At 36.2% G+C, this 16,805-nt stretch overlaps 1 protein-coding gene across 1 annotated transcript; it reads left to right on the forward strand.

The window, feature by feature from the left end:
• The first annotated feature begins 13,992 nt into the window (after positions 1–13,992).
• On the forward strand, positions 13,993–15,311 carry LOC131868265 (UDP-glycosyltransferase 74E1-like). Its single transcript, XM_059215611.1, has 3 exons — positions 13,993–14,085; positions 14,397–14,897; positions 15,003–15,311. The coding sequence occupies exons 1-3, from the start codon at positions 13,993–13,995 to the stop codon at positions 15,309–15,311; spliced, it is 903 nt and encodes a 300-aa protein (XP_059071594.1).
• Positions 15,312–16,805: the final 1,494 nt, after the last annotated feature.

The following is a 16,805-nucleotide window of genomic DNA, read 5'->3' on the forward strand; positions in this document are numbered from 1 at the left end:
ATAATATTTTGGTAAGCATGGGTTATTTGTCTAGTTTTATGTGTTTAAAATTTAATATAATTTCACCCTTTCATACACTAATATAAATATGCTAATATAATACAACATTAGTATTTAACATATACATGATTAATTATATATTTCTAACTAGAAAAAATTATAATATTAATCTAGGTAATGCTTACACATAAACTTGTAAATAATAAGAATAGCGTAAGGGTCATGTGTCGCTATGATTTAATGAATCATGATTACCATAGAAGCTAAGTACTATAGTGAACACGATATACTATATTATTTTAGGCTTTATATGAACTATGTAGGATATTGGTATCAAATCTATGTGTTTATGTATGTTAAGTAAATAATGGGATTCAAGCATGGGCTATGAAGACATGTGGATTCTAATGAAAGTTAGTTTTAAACTAGGAACCTCATAAGGCTTACTTAAAAATAAATTATTATTGAAACTATAAGTTATATATTTTCCTTTATTCATCCATGTTTTGTGAGGGGTCCCAGAAGTATATATATGCAGTTTTGTGGTAGAAGCTAAAGTTTCATTTACGTAACCATAATGAAATTTCATTCTACATGCAAGAATTTTTGGCACAATGTTAGGATGGATGAGAAGTATTTTTCAATCAAAATACATTGTTGTAGCTGAATTATTTTTTCAATTGGAAAAAAATTGTTTAAAATGTTGACTTATAGATAGATATTTGCTCAAAAATATATTATTAAATGTTATTTTGGATTGATAATGTTGGTTTTTACTTGTGACTTTAAAAAATAAATATTTTGGTTAGCTAGTAATATTTTGGTGTCTGAGTTTAAGATGCTAAAAACAATGTCACAATAATATTTTTCTAATGCTACACAAGAAAAAAAAAAGTAAAAATAACTTCTTTTTTTTCACGCACCACTTTGATAATTTTTTAATGCTACACAAGAAGAAAATAAGGTAAAAATAGCTTACCTTTTTTTTTCACGCACAACTTCGCTATTTATTTGCACCTTTTGCCGTAATAATTTACTTTGAATCAATACATTCATTTCTTGTTTTGTACTTGCTATTTATATTAGTTTGAAGAGTTATGACCATTCGAAAAGATATAATATTTAATAAAAAATTTATGATCGACTTTTAAATTTTTTTTTGGTCGGCTTTTAATTTATATAAGTTAACATTTTTTTTTAACATGGTCATGCGCTCCACCCCGTGCTATCACTGTAGGTTACGTCTTTGGACGTAATAAGAATAGCCTAAAGGTCACATGTCATTATGATTTAATGAATCGGGATTACCATAGAAGCTAAGTATTGTAGCGAACAAGATATACTGAATAATTTTAGGCTTTATAGGAACTAGGTAGGATATTGGTGTCAAATCTATGTGTTCATGTATGTTAAGTAAATAATATGATTAAGGATGGGTTATGAAGACATGTGGATTCTAGTGAAAGTTAGTTTTAAACTGATAGTTCTGATACTAAATGTAAGTACAAATCCAATAACCAACAAGATGAGAGGGGGGGTGAATCATACAAACTTAATCTTCCATAAAAACATCAGATTCAACCTCGGTAACATATAATTTAGTAATATAACCAAAACTGTTAAACATGCAAACTCAAAAGCATATAAACATCATAAACCTCATAACACCAGATTTAACGTGGAAACCCAAATAGGGAAAAACCACTGTGGGATTTCAGACCCACTAAGAAATATACTCTCTAGAGTATGCTCGGTTAAAAGCAAATCCTGTTAAAGATTACAAATACATTGCTAGATGTGACCCAGTTAAGGGATTTCCCTCGAATCTGTTAGGATCTTCACCTTGTTAGAAGTGACCTTGTTAAAGGATTTCAAACACTCAATCAGAATGTCACCTTGCTAGAGGGTTTTGCAAATAAGACTATTAAGTCCACTCGGTTAAGAGATTTTCTGTCACTTTCACAAAATAACATTAATAAAAATCTATCTGCAACTTCACATCTAAAATGCTAAAGCAGATTCTTATTTGTTCAATACAATCTAGACATAGAACTAATCTTGTCCATCTGCTGGGCTTCTATACTCTGTTTTTCAAAACAGGTCTTCAAGATTCAGTGCTCAGTAATCACTATGTAGCATCCCAGTGCATACACTTGCCTGCATACATTGTTTATCAACAGTTTCCTATTTATAAACAATTAGCTAACCGCTTAATCTCCTTGATCACATTTCCCATGATCAATCATAGCCATCAGATCTTCAAACTTGACTAGGTTCAATGCATCTTTCGATCTAAAAATGTTTTACCCTGCCTTGGAACTTGCATACATTTCTTGGAACTTGTGCTAGGGTATTGCGGTTCAATCTAAACTGTAGATCTTCCTGCCGATCTTCCATTGCCATAGATTCTTAACAAACTATATTTACGGCATTCCAATCATTTAATCAGTTCCATCTCATCAGCTTCCTTCATTAAATAATGCATATAAACATTTAATGCATTCTGTTATAGCTCGGTTACAACTCGGTTACAACTCGATAAATACTAAACTTCACTCGGTAGACATTCCACCTTCATCAACCGATAGCGATAACGTTAGGGTTTATCGACTAGGTTCTTTGCTTGGTAACATAGTATAGTATTAACCTTACAATTTACAACATATGTATGATGTTAAAACAATCTAAACATCATGATCTCATCATTGTCTGACTCGATAATAGTTGCCCATTGAATACCTTATTCATCCCCTTATTCATCATATTCTTTCCTATGTCTTTTACTGACATCTTTATATTCTTCAAATCATATTTCTCAAGATATGGCAACATCACACTGAATTAGAAAATCAATTTTTTGACATCAATGACAAAATAAGAATATCAAGACAGTAAACATCCTTAATCAATTATATCCATAATCATCAACAACCTTCTCAATATCCTTTATTGAAATGTCAGCAATCCTTCATTGTTTGTTATAGTGCCAAATGCTAACAATCTCCCCCTTTGGCATTGATGGCAAAACCAATTGATTTGACCTTAAAAGATTTAGATTGCTGTGATTTTCTGAAATGCTGAAATGCTCTCTTGCTCTCAATAGATTTTCTCCCCCATACTTTAGACTTCTCCTATTTTTAGTCTTCTTTCCAATCTTCAGTCTTCTCCCCTTTCTCAATTTTCTTCCCCTTTGACAACAATGCCAAAAAAAGAACTAAAACATAATTTCTTCATGTATGAAGTGAATTCCTACTATAATGTGTCAATTGAGTCTCGGTCAAAGCATTTTGTCTTCAATTTCTGTTCCCTATATGGTATCTTGTACACCTTTAGAAAACATCCTAAAGTGTGTAAATCAACATCAACTCCTAAAAGATATTCGTTAGAGTCATCGGATTGATGCTTTCACCGAACTTGGTCAGTGAGTAGAAGATAGGGGTAGGACCCCTAACTTACTTCTGAGATATTCAAAAGTGTGCCTTGGTAGTGGTTTGGTGAAGACATCTGCTATTTGTTCCTTTGTGCTAACATACTCCAACACCACTTTCTTCTTTTGAGCTTCTTCTCTAAGATAATGATATTTGATAGAGATGTGCTTTGTCTTAGAGTGCATAACAGGATTCTTTGAAATATTAATGGCACTAGTATTTCACAGAATATAGTTACTTGCTTGGCAACTTTCTCATTTATACCTTCCAACAATTGTTTGATCCATGCAATGTTGGTACAATTCAATGCCACAGCAACGTTTTCAGCTTCTGCTGTTGATTGTGAAACACATCCTTGTTTCTTGCTAAGCCAACTCACTAAACTTTCTCCTAAAAAGAAATCTCCTCCACTTGTGCTTTTTTTGTCATAAATGTTGCCTACCCAATCAGCATCAGTATAAACTTTTAAATCAAAATCATTTCCTTTCTGATATACTAAGCCATAATCTTTAGTGCCTTTCAAGTATCTAAAAATTCTTTTGCTTGCTGTCATGTGTGTTTCCTTAGGATCTGTAGAGAATCTTGCAACTATACCTACTGCATGTGCTATATCTGGTCTGTTGTGAACAACATATTGTAGCTTTCCAATCATGGATCGGTAAAGTGTCTCATCAACAGATGCAGATTCATTATTCTTTGATAATTTACAGTTGGTAGTCATAGGAGTACTTACTAGTTTTGAATCCTCCATTCCAAATTTCTTCAAGATTTCTTTTATGTACTTGGATTGAGTAATAAAAATCTCATTTTTCAGTTGTAGTATCTGTAAACCTATAAAATACTTTATCTCACCGATTAATGACATCTCAAATTCTTTGATCATTTCATTTCCAAAGTTCTTGCATAAATAGTCATTTCCACAAAATATAATATCATCAACAAATATGGCTGAGATCAGTATTCCATTTTCATCATTCTTCATGTACATATTGTTGTTCTCACTTGTCCTTATAAAACCAATCTTAATCAAATAAGAGTGCAATCTTTCATACCATTCTCTAGGTGCTTGTTTCAAACCATATAAAGCTTTGTTCAATTTACATACCTGATCTTTATTCTTGTCTTCAACAAATCCTTCAGGTTGTTCAATAAAAACTTCTTCTTCTAATATTCCATTCATAAATGTAGATTTGACATCCATTTGATATACCTTGAAGTTTTTGAAAGCAGGATATGCCAACAATGTTCTTACTCCTTCAAGTCTAGCAATAGGTGCAAAAGTTTCACCACAATCAATTCCTTCTTCTTGAGCATAACCTTTGCAAACTAGTCTTGCTTTGTTTCGAATGACCTCTCCTTTTTCATTTAGCTTATTTCTAAAAATCCACTTTGTACCGATTACATTTTTGTCCTTCGGTCTTGGAATTAGTGTCCATGTGTCATTCTTCTTGATTTGATCAATCTCTTCTGTCATAACATTTATCCAATCTTCACTATTAAGTGTCTCTTTCACTATTCTCGGTTCAAATTCAGATATCAAACATGTGTTCTGTCTCAGCTTGTTCCTTGTCATCACTGGATCATCCTTATCTCCTATAATTTGACTTGGTGCATGATGTCTTCTGACATACTTGGCTAATATAGGCTCGGTAGGCTCTGTATGATCTTCTTCATCACTCGGTAACTAGATATTCTCTTCATTTTCTTCAACAGTCTTCTCGGTAAGACTTGTCGGTTGAACATAGACAAATTCATCATAGTCTTCTGGTTCCTTGGAATTTCCTTCATCATTTCTTTCTGCAAATTCATCAATTTTCACATTTGCACTTTCTACTATTTTGTTAGATGATTTGATCAGACATTTAAATGCTTTGCTTCTAGAAGAATAACCTAGAAATGTTCCTTCTTCACTTTTCTGATCAAACTTGCCATTTCTATCATCTTTGTGAACATAGCATCTACTTACAAAGATTTTAAAATAATTTACATTAGGTTTCTTGTCATACCAGATTTCATATGGTGTCTTCAAAGTACCTTTCTTCAATTGTACTCGGTTAAGGGTGTAAATTGCTGTGCTTATTGCTTCTCTCCAAAATGTTTGTGGCACTTTCTTTTCAATCATCAATGTTCTAGCACAATCCACAATAGATCTGTTTCTTCTCTCAGCTATTCCATTCTGTTGTGGAGTTCTCGGTGCAGAGACTTGTCTTTTAATACCATGATCATTGCAGAATAAGTTGAATTCATCAGATGTGAACTCTCCTCCTCTATCTGATCTAAGACATTTCAGTTGTCTTCCTGTTTCATTTTCAACTCTTTCCTTGTACCATTTAAACATTTGAAAAGCTTCTGACTTTTGTTTTAAAAACATTATTGACATCATCCTTGAATAGTCATCCACAAATAATATGAAATATTTATCACCATAATAACTTTGAACTTTCATAGGACCACAAAGATCAGTGTGCACAAGATCTAAAATTCCCTTAGAAGTGTAAGACTTACTTGTAAAGCTTGATCTTGTCATCTTACCCATCTGGCATCCTCGGCACATAGCATTCTCAGGTTTTTCAAGACTCGGTAGACCTCTTACTTGGTGCTTCTTACCTATTTTGATCAAATTATCAAAATTTACATGACAAAACCTTTTATGCCATAACTAGGTATCATCTATCTTTGCATACAAACACTTGTTACGAGTTGAGTCAAGGTGAAATGTGTTACCTTTTTTCTGTGTCCCGGTAGCAGCTAACTTTCCATTCTTGTCATGAGCTTTGACAATTCCTTTCTGAAATTCTATTCGGTAACCTGTGTTGTTTAGCTGTGCTACACTCAACAAATTGTATTTCAAACCTTCAACCCTATAAACATCATTACATTTAGCATTGTCAAGAAGTGTTATAGATCCTTTACCTTTCACCGGACATGGTGCATCATTACCAAATTTAACATAGCCTCCATCATAATCTTCTAATATAACAAACTTGTGTTTATCTCCTATCATATGATGTGAGCATCCACTATCTATGATCCAAGAATCATTAGTATTTATGTGAGATATTAGGGCTTTTTCTTCATACCTTTCTTCATCTGATCCATCTTTGATAGCCACATAAACTACTTCCTCTGTATCAATTTCATCTGATTTATCATCATTGGATTCCTCATCAGCTATTAAGCGTGTCTTTCTATCTCTTCTTCTGAAGTCTCGATGTCCTCTGTAATGATTATCTTTCTGTCTGTCATCTCGGTAATCTCTCTTTTCAGTACAATCTTTGTCAAGACAATTAGAAGCTATATGTCCTATTTTATCACAATTGAAACATTTCAAAGGTAGTTTTCCTTTATACTTACCTTTGCCTCTAGGTAACCTTCTAGCTAATAGTGCTTCAAACTCTTCCTGCTTTCTGATTTCCTCATACAGTTTGTGTACTTCTTCCATGTTCTTACGAAATCTTTCACTTGCTCCACTGTGATCTCTTTCAGAGTACTTATACTTTATTTCATTGTAATCATTAGATTCATCAAGATGAAAAGAACTAAATGCAGATTCAACTCTATTTACCGAAGATCCACTATTATCAAAGTTACTTAACTCAAATGCATGTAGCTTACCAATAGTAGCATCTAAAGAAATTGGCATATTAGGTATAGATCTCAATTCATTGATTGCAGAGACTCGCATTGCATAAGCTGGTAGAAGGGTTCTTAACAACTTACTTGTTATATCCTTTTCTTCAATAGTTCCACCTGCTCCTTTGATTTGATTGTCAATCTCCTTTAGTCTTGTACTATACTGAGTTATCTTCTCACCTTCATTCATCCTCATGGATTCAAGTTGTCCTCTTAGACTATCTACTTTTTCTCTTTGAACATGTTCATCTCCTTCATACACAGATATGAGCTTATCCCACATAGCCTTTGCATCATTGCAACCTTCTAGGTCATTAAACTCTGAATTGGTCAATGAAGATGTTATTTCAATCATTGCTTGAATATGTTCTTGCTTTGCCTTTATCTCTTCCATTGTCAATGGATCGGTGCTCAGTGTAACAAAATTGTTCTCCAAATAGTATACAACATATTCTCCAACTCCTGATGATGCAGCTTCATCCTTTTCTGCCATGTAGAGAAACTTGACTTGTTCAGCTTCGGTGCATCCCTCTTATACATCTTTGGATCTTCAACTCAAGTGCCTTTAAACTTTCTTCTGGAGTCCAAAGCTCTGATACCAATTGATAGTTCTGATACTAAATGTAAGTATAGATCCCATAACCAACAAGATGAGAGGGGGGGGGGGGTGAATCATACAAACTTAATCTTCCATAAAAACATCAGATTCAACCTCGGTAACATATACTTTAGTAATATAACAAAAAATGTTAAACATGCAAACTCAAAAGCATATAAACATCATAAACCTCATAACACCAGATTTAACGTGGAAACCCAAATAGGGAAAAACCACTGTGGGATTTTGGACCCACTAAGAAATATACTCTTCTAGAGTATGCTTGGTTAAAAGCAAATCTTGTTAAAGATTACAAACACATTGCTAGATGTGACCCAGTTAAGGGATTTCCCTCAGATCTGTTAGGATCTTCACCTTGTTAGAAGTGACCTTGTTAAAGGATTTCAAACACTCAATCAGAATGTCACCTTGTTAGAGGGTTTTACAAATAAGACTGTTAAGTCCACTCGGTTAAGAGATTTTCTGTCACTTTCACAAAATAACAGTAATAAAAATCTATCTGCAACTTCACATCTAAAATGCTAAACTAGCTTCTTATTTGTTCAATACAATCTAGACATAGAACTAATCTTGTCCATCTACTGGGCTTCTATACTTTGTTTTTCAAAATAGGTCTTCAAGCTTTAGTGCTCGGTAATCACTATGTAGTATCCCTATGCATACACTTGCCCACATACATTGTTTATCAATAGTTTCCTATTTATAAACAATTAGCTAAGCGCTTAATCTCCTTGATCACATTTCCCATGATCAATCATAGCCATCAGATCTTCAAACTTGACCAGGTTCAATGCATCTTTCGATCTAAAAATGTTTTACCCTGCCTTGGAACTTATGCTAGGGTATTGCGGTTCAATCTGAACTGTAGATCTTCCTGCCGATCTTCCATTGCCATAGATTCTTAACAAACTATATTTACGGCATACCAATCATTTAATCAGTTCCAGCTCATTAGCTTCCTTCATTAAATAACGCATGTAAACATTTAATGCATTATGTTACAGCTCGGTTACAACACGGTAAATACTAAACTTCACTCGGTAGACATTTCGCCTTCATTAACCGATAGAGATAACCTTAGGGTTTACCGAATAGGTTCCTTACGGTTTACCGACTAGGTTCTTTGCTTGGTAACATAGTATAGTATTAACCTTACAATTTACAACATATGTATGATGTTAAAACAATCTAAACATCATGATCTCATCATTGTCTGACTCGGTAATAGTTGCCCATTGAATACCTTATTCATCCCCTTATTCATCATATTCTTTCCTATGTCTTTTACTGACATCTTTATATTCTTCAAATCATATTTCTCAAGATATGGCAACATCATACTGAATTTGTTCTGCATGACACCCAACTTCTCTCTGAAGAAGATGAATTTTGCTTTCCCCAATGCCTTTGTCAGAATGTCTGCTACCTATTGATTTGTAGGTATAAACTGTAGCTGAACAACTTCACGCTATACACAATCTCTGATGAAGTGATACCTGATGTCTATATGTTTCGACCTATCATGAAACACCGGATTCTCAGTCAACTTAATGCAACTCTAATTGTTGCAGTGTATCACTATAGTCTCCACCTTCTGACCAAACAAGGCTACTAGCAACTTTCGAAGGCATATAGCTTCACATGTCGCCATGCTAGCTGCTATGTATTCTGACTCTGCAGAACTTAGAGCCACAGACTTCTACTTCCTGCTGAACCAAGAGACAACTCCTGATCCTAGACTGAAACAACACCCTAAAGTGCTCCTCTTGTCTGTTGTACTGCCTACCCAATCTGCGTTAGTATAGCCCATCAACTTGATTCCTTCACCTTGAACATATCTAATCCCATACTCGATTGTACCTCACAAATAATGCAGCACATGCTTTGTCGTTGTCCATTGCACTCCCTTTGGTTCAACCATGAACTAACTAAGAGAGTTAACTGCAAAAGATATATCTGGCCTGGTGTTGACCAAATACATGAGAGAACCAATCAACTACCTGGATAATGTGGGATCTACATCCTTCTCCCTAGATGTATCTACCTTCCTCCAATTCATGATCATAGGTGTAGACATGGCTTTGCAATCTTCCATCCTGAACCTTTTCAAGATTTCAATGCAGTATTTCCCTTGTCCAAGGAAAATCTCTCCATTTGTCTGCCATACCTCCATGCCTGGAAAGTAGTGCATAAGTCCCAAATCCTTCATCTCGAACTCTACTACAAGGTCCCTCTTGCACTCTTCTATGAGTCCTAGTGAACCTGTTAGAAACAAGTCATCCACATATAGAACAAGAATGAAAATCTCACCCCCAACCACCAAGTAGTAGAGATTAGCATCCGCGTCACTCTTCAGAAATCCCATTTCCTGCAAGTAACTATCAATGTGCTCATACCACACTCTGGGAGCCTGCTTGAGTCCATACAAAGCTCTCTTTAATCTACACACGTGGGTCTCTTTGTTGTGTGCTACAGAGCCTTCTGGTTGTTCTATGTATACCTCCTCTTTCAAATCACCATTGAGGAACGTTGTCTTGACATCCATTTGATGGATCTGCCATCCCATTTGTGTTGAAATTGAGATTACAGCTCGTATAGAAGTATACCTGGCAACTGGAGCAAATGTCTCCTCATAGTCTATTCCCTCCTTCTGAGAGAACCCTTTTTCCACAAACCTTGCCTTGTATTTCTCGATGCTACCATCTGCACCGTGCTTGATCTTATAGATCCAACGTGATCCAACTACAGCCCTATCTGTTGGTCTAGGCACTACCTCCCAAACATCATTCTGCATAATTGAAGTATACTCCTCAACCATAGCATCTTGCCACACTTGATGTTGTGCAGCCTCCTGATAGCTAGAAGGTTCACTATCTACCAACTGACTAACTAATGCAACATAGTCATCAAACTTGACTGGTTGTTTCCATTATCCTAGGAGTACCCACTAACTCTTGAGTATTTCTTTGTGTCTGCTGAACCTTACGATTGTTGTTGCCAACAGTAGAAGATGAAATATCAACCTCCATGTCTTCTTGATGCATCTCTTCTTGCACCTGTTGCTCCATACTCTAAGAACTCTCACCTCCTGAGCCTATGCTTGTACTAGTAACTGTACTAGAGCTTTGCTGACCTTGATTCGATTGAGTGATCCTTGGAGCTTGTGTTGGCTACTCACTCTGATCATCTGCTGGCAAATCTCTGGACCTTCTAAATGCCTTGTCCTCCATGAACTTGACATCACATCGAACAATAATCCGCCTGGTCCCTAGAATGAATATCTAATATGCCTTTGAGGTTTCACTATACCCCACAAAGTACCCTCTTTCTACAGTTTGATCTAACTTGGTACATGTATCCTTTGGAATGTGACAATATGCCAAACTCCCAAAGATCCTGAAGTGACTAACATCTGGCTTCTTCCCAGTGAATGCTTCCTCTGGTGTCATCTTCCCTAGCACCTTATGTGGAACCCTGTTTTGTATGTATACTGCCGTACTACATGCTTCTGCCCATAAGTAATGGGGTAGGTCCTGATCATGTAGCATAGCCCTTGCTACCTCCGATATGGATCGATTCTTCCTCTCAGCAACCCCATTCTGTTGTGGGTTGTAAGGAATAGTCCACTCTCTTTTGATTCCTTCCCTGGTACAAAACTCTTGGAATTCATTCCCTTTGTACTCGCCTCCATTGTCTGACCGAAGAACCTTTATCTTCCTTCCTGTCAAGTTCTCCACAAGAGCCTTGAACTCTTGGAAGCGACTGAAAACCTCATCCTTGGTCTTCAAGAAGTATATCCAGGTCTTGCTGGAGAAATCATCAATAAAAGTACTAAAGTACTCATACCCTCTGAGAGATTTCGTCAACATTGGTCCACATACATCTGAATGTACTAGATCAAGAACACCCTTGGATCTAGTGTCACTCCTTGGAAAAGTTGCTTTCACAAACTTCCCCAACACACATCCCTTACATACATCATCATGCTCTGTGCTCACCTCTGGAACACCTGTCACAATCTCATGAAGCAATTTAAGTGCTCCATGATGTATATGGCCCATCCTCCTATGCCATAGCTCTCCAAGATCTCTAGGATTACTGCTGCTCATGAGTACCTTAGGAGTATCAAACTGCAACCTATAAAGTCGACCACTCCTAACTCCAATAGCTATGGGTGATTTCCAATCCTTATGCTTAATCAATACATTTGCCTCTCTAAAGAGTACATTGTACCCTTTGTCCCGAAGGATAGATATAGAAATCAAATTCATCCCTAAGCCTGGAACATGCAACACATCATGAAGAGGAATCATCTTACCATTCTCCCTCTGAAACTGAACAGTCCCTTTCCCAACTGAGTTGAGTTTGGACATGTTTCCCATAGAGATCTGGATTCTGGTGCTCTCCTCCTTATAACTGGAGAAGTATTCTCTAACTCCTGTCATATGAAATGACGCCCCACTATCTATGTACCAAACACTCTGTGAGGTTGAGCTAACCATACATGCTATGAGTGCAAACTCATCTTCCATTCTATTCGAGAGCTCATCTGCACTTGCTGAAGCTGCAACTTGCTTCTTGCCTTTCTTGTCATTCTTCTTCCTTTCTGGGCAATCGTTGACATAGTGGCCAAACTCGTGACAGCCGTAGCACTTGATCTTCAACAAGTCTTTCTTCTTCTTCTCACCTTGAGGATTTGATCCTTTGCTGGACCCCTTCTTTGCTTTTCCTTTACCCGCTAGGGCAACGTTCTCCTGTTCTGCCTCACTTTTATGACTCTTATTGTTGGCTCCATTGACAAGGCTTAGTCTAAGCTCCTCCTGAGTGAAGTCACTCCAAAGTCGATCCCAACTTGGTAAGGTGTCTCATCCAATCACAACTTGAACAAAGACATCCCACTGCTTAGAAAACCCATTTAGGGCTATTCGTACTAGCTCATCATCACTTGGTTTATCTCCAATAGCTGCTAACTCATCCTTGACAAGTCTGAGTCTGGTGAGGTAACTCGTCACGTCTTCTCCCTTATTCATTCAGGTATTCCTCAGCTTTTCTCTGAGAATCAGCTTCTGATTAGTGGTAGCATTCTGGTACAGATTTAGAATGACATCCCACATCTTCTTTGTAGTATCTAACTCAGCAATATGTGGAACAATATGGTCCTTGACACCATCAAGGATTAGCCTCCTCGCCTTGGAATCATCCTTCTTGTATGCTGCAAGCCGTGTTGCATCTATAGGTATAGTCACAACAGTGGTAACATATTCCTTGATACCATTCTCTTCTAGCAATAAAGAAATTCTGGCTTTCCAGACACCAAAATTAGAGGCTTTCCAGACACCAAAATTAGAGGCTCCATCCAATCTGTCTTGATCTCTTAAACCAACTGAGGCCATCTCAAAGGTTAAAGCAAATAAAAATTCTAAAGAGGTTAAACTAGGTTTTATAAACCCTTAGTTTCCTTTGCCTAGGGTAAATCTCTTCTACCCTTAACTTAGCTCTGATACCATGTGAAAAATCTATTACAATTACTGATTATTATCCTCCTATCTTTGATAGATTATTTGAGTAAAAAATACTGGAAAATGACACAACTATAATTTCACAAACTCATATGAATGCGCAACACAATGAACACAATATTTTTGAACAATTGTCCCTGGAAAAACCCCAAAGGGAAAACCAATACTGCAGATGAGGAATATATATTAACTACAACAAATCAAGAGATACAAATACTGTTTGCCTGTTACTGGTAGAGCTTCGACGACCTCCCAATTTCTTCTGCTGAGATTCCACCCCGCTACTATCCTAACGCTATCATTGCACCCTTGCTAACACTACAAGACTACTTGCTAACACTACAAATTCTTCACACAATTCATTCATTCATTCATCGTTTTCCAAATGCCCCCTGACCCCCTTATATACTACTTTCGTTGGAAAACCAACAGCCGAGATTAATTCTCACTCAATGGCTCAGATTAAAAACAACTAAACAACCCTAACCAAATTGGTTGCTAGAAGTTTCTAAAAAGAGTCAAATAATTAATTAGAATTGTTTGAACTCTAACTACATTTGTTAGCAAACAATTATTTACTAATTATTTAGCAAATAGACAAACAGCTGTCCAAGCTAACAAACTAACAAACACTCTTCTCATCCCTTTTCCTTTTCAGGGTCACATTAATCCTATGATGCAACTTTGGAAGCTCGTCTCCCATGGATTCCTCCTCACTTTCCTCAACTCCCACACCAACCATAACCGCATACTCACAGCCAACACTCCAAATTCCTTCTTTGATAACATCCGAATGATATCCGTTCCCTTTGAATTTCCACCTATGGATACTCTGGAAGGCGTTGAAAATGGAATTGAGGCATTGGCAAAGGACACGGGGCCTTCCGTAATTGATAGTCATTCAGGAAATAAACGCCAGGGAAGAAGAAAACAAGATCACCTGTATATTTGCAGACGTCTGGATGTGCTTTGGCTTACAACCGGTAGCCACGCTCCATAACCTTCCTCTCGCCGCTTTTCACACAGCTCTTGTTTCACTCTTCGCCATTCGCTACTTTAGTGCCCATCTGGTCTCGCTTGGCATCCTTCATTCTGATGGTAACATATAATCATTACTCTTTCAATCGATTTTATTATTTATTTCATGATGTGAACGATATTTATAAACCTCTTTATCTTTGTGGGTTTTATGTGAAGGAATTCCAAAGAAAAATAAAAAAACAAAATATCTCCCCTCCATGCCGGCGCTGCGTTCTGGAGATCTTCCGTGGTCGTGGGCAGGGGAAATACATGATTCGGAAAGGGATTCGCATGGCAGAGGATGTCAAGCACATCAAATGGGTCCTCTTCAATTCTTTCTTAGAGATTGAAGCTCCAGTAGACGAAACGTTGTCCAAAGATGTGGGCGTTTATCCAATAGGTCCTCTAATTCCTCCTGAGTTTTTCCATAGCAGGACGGTCACGAAGGTCCTTCCAAGCTTCTGGAAAAATGACACAGAATGCTTACAGTGGTTAGATAAACAGTGTGCTCACTCTGTGATCTACATATCTTTTCGAAGTTTGGTAGTTCTGAGTGAAAAGCAATTGGAAGAACTTGCTCTGGGAGTGGAGGCCACACAGAGACCGTTTCTATGGATTGTACGTTCTGATCTAGTGAAAGCAAGCAAAGCTATTTTACCTGCTGGTTTCTTGGAGCGAGTGAGAGATAGGGGTTGCATAGTTTCGTGGGCGCCACAATTAGAGGTGTTATCTCATCCCTCCATAGCTTGTTTTGTGACTCACTGTGGATGGAATTCCGTGCAGGAAAGCATCACCATGGGCGTGTCCATGCTTTGTTGGCCTTACCATGCAGACCAGTTTGTTAACCGCACGTATGTTGTGGATGTGTGGAAATTGTGTCTGCCATTGCATGCGAATAGCCAAAGAATTATAGAGCAGGGGGAGTTTGTGAAAGGTGTAGAGATTTTACTGGAATCAGAACAAGGCGTGGAGATCAGAGAGGAAGTGAGAAAATTGAAGATAATTGCTCGGGATGCAATCAAGGACGGGGGCTCCTCATGGAATAACTTTAATCTATTTGTCACAGCCATGAAGCGACAACAAAATGAATGAATTGCTTTCTGAAGCGATTGTTTTGTTTCACTTGGCTCCTTTTCTTGCATGAAGCAATACTTTTATCCTGTTAAGGTGTCTCGTGTCGTACTCCCACATAGGTGATAAGGTGTCCCTTGTGTCGTACTTCCACATAGGTTATGTCATCCATGTTGTTACAAGACACTCTTGTTCAGCAACCTATCATAGAATACAAGAAAAATGATGTGATAAAGGCTATTTTGTTAAAAATGGACCTTACTTAGTAACCATGTTTTCATTTTGCCAACTCTTCATGTAGAAAGTGAAGGGTGTAAATGCTATGTATTTTCATCAAAGTTCATGTTTTTATTTTATCAATTAAAAATATAAATGTGTTTTCAGCATTGCTGTTGGGTTGAGTTTTGTATGTAGAGTGTTGATAATATAATTAAAAAAAAAAAAAAAAAAAGCCGAAAAAAATTATACAAGATGTAGAAATATAGAATTCACCAAATTACCAAATTATAATATGATCAATCATCCATTTTCTAAAAATATTATAATAAAATATAGCAATTAGATCTATAAAGGGAATGTTAGAGTGAAAGCAATGGTGAATATGGTTGCTAAAAAAGGTTAAATAATGAACCAAAAAATGTCAAGAAAGATATTCTTATAAAGAATCTATAGGAAAAACTAATAGAAGTAGATAATGAGATATAAAAATTAAGATAATGCACTCAAAAAAATTAAACCTAAAAAAACTTATAGGGATAAAAGTATAGGGTTTGGGAATTAAACATTAATAATTCAAATTATTAAGAAAATTAAATGTATTATTAGAAAGAAATTAGTTATGAGAATTATCTTAAAATTTGATAAGAAAAAATGTTGTGAAAAATGTATGCGCTAAAATATCTTAACTAAAATAGTATTACTTCTTTTGTATTCTTTTGACAAATTGTACCTCTTACCTTGTGATTGAATCTTGATTATATCTTAAATAACATTCCTTGATTCAATCAGATCATTTGTGAAATAACGTTATACCTATCACTAGGGACTAGGGTACATTGCATGTGAATACTTTCCATAATTTAACCTTTCAGAGGCTCTTCTTTCACCCTTTCAAGCTCAAAGGAACTATCTTTAGCTTCCTCCTAGCATTGGCACATGCCATTTGAATAGCCAATGAAGTATACACAATACTTTTTAGTAATCAAAGATGCTCTAAAACAAGCACTATTACTAGCATGAGAAAGATATTTTTATGGCCAAGGATACTAGCCATTAGTTTTGGGAGTAGGATATGTGTGCACCACTTTGTTTAAATATGTGACCAAGATGGTAAGGTGTAATAGATGCCAAAGGTTTACAAGAAATATGAAATATATAAATACTTGACTAAAAATAACTTGAACTAAGGGTCCATTCCAATAGTAGGCCATTGATTTTATTACAAAAAATCACTAATAAACCTAGCAATATTTTAAAATGAATACTTGTAGCCAAAATTATTTTATCAAACGTGTT

Source organism: Cryptomeria japonica, unplaced genomic scaffold (assembly GCF_030272615.1).
Source record: "Cryptomeria japonica unplaced genomic scaffold, Sugi_1.0 HiC_scaffold_201, whole genome shotgun sequence".
Taxonomy (NCBI): domain Eukaryota; kingdom Viridiplantae; phylum Streptophyta; class Pinopsida; order Cupressales; family Cupressaceae; genus Cryptomeria; species Cryptomeria japonica.

Coding starts and splice junctions, on each gene's coding strand:
- LOC131868265 (XM_059215611.1), top strand. CDS start 13,993: ATGATATCCGTTCCCTTTGAATTTCCACCTATGGATACTCTGGAAGGC. Junction 14,086..14,396: donor CAAAGGACACGGGGCCTTCC/GTAATTGATAGT, acceptor TTTTATGTGAAG/GAATTCCAAAGAAAAATAAA. Junction 14,898..15,002: donor CTGCTGGTTTCTTGGAGCGA/GTGAGAGATAGG, acceptor AATTCCGTGCAG/GAAAGCATCACCATGGGCGT.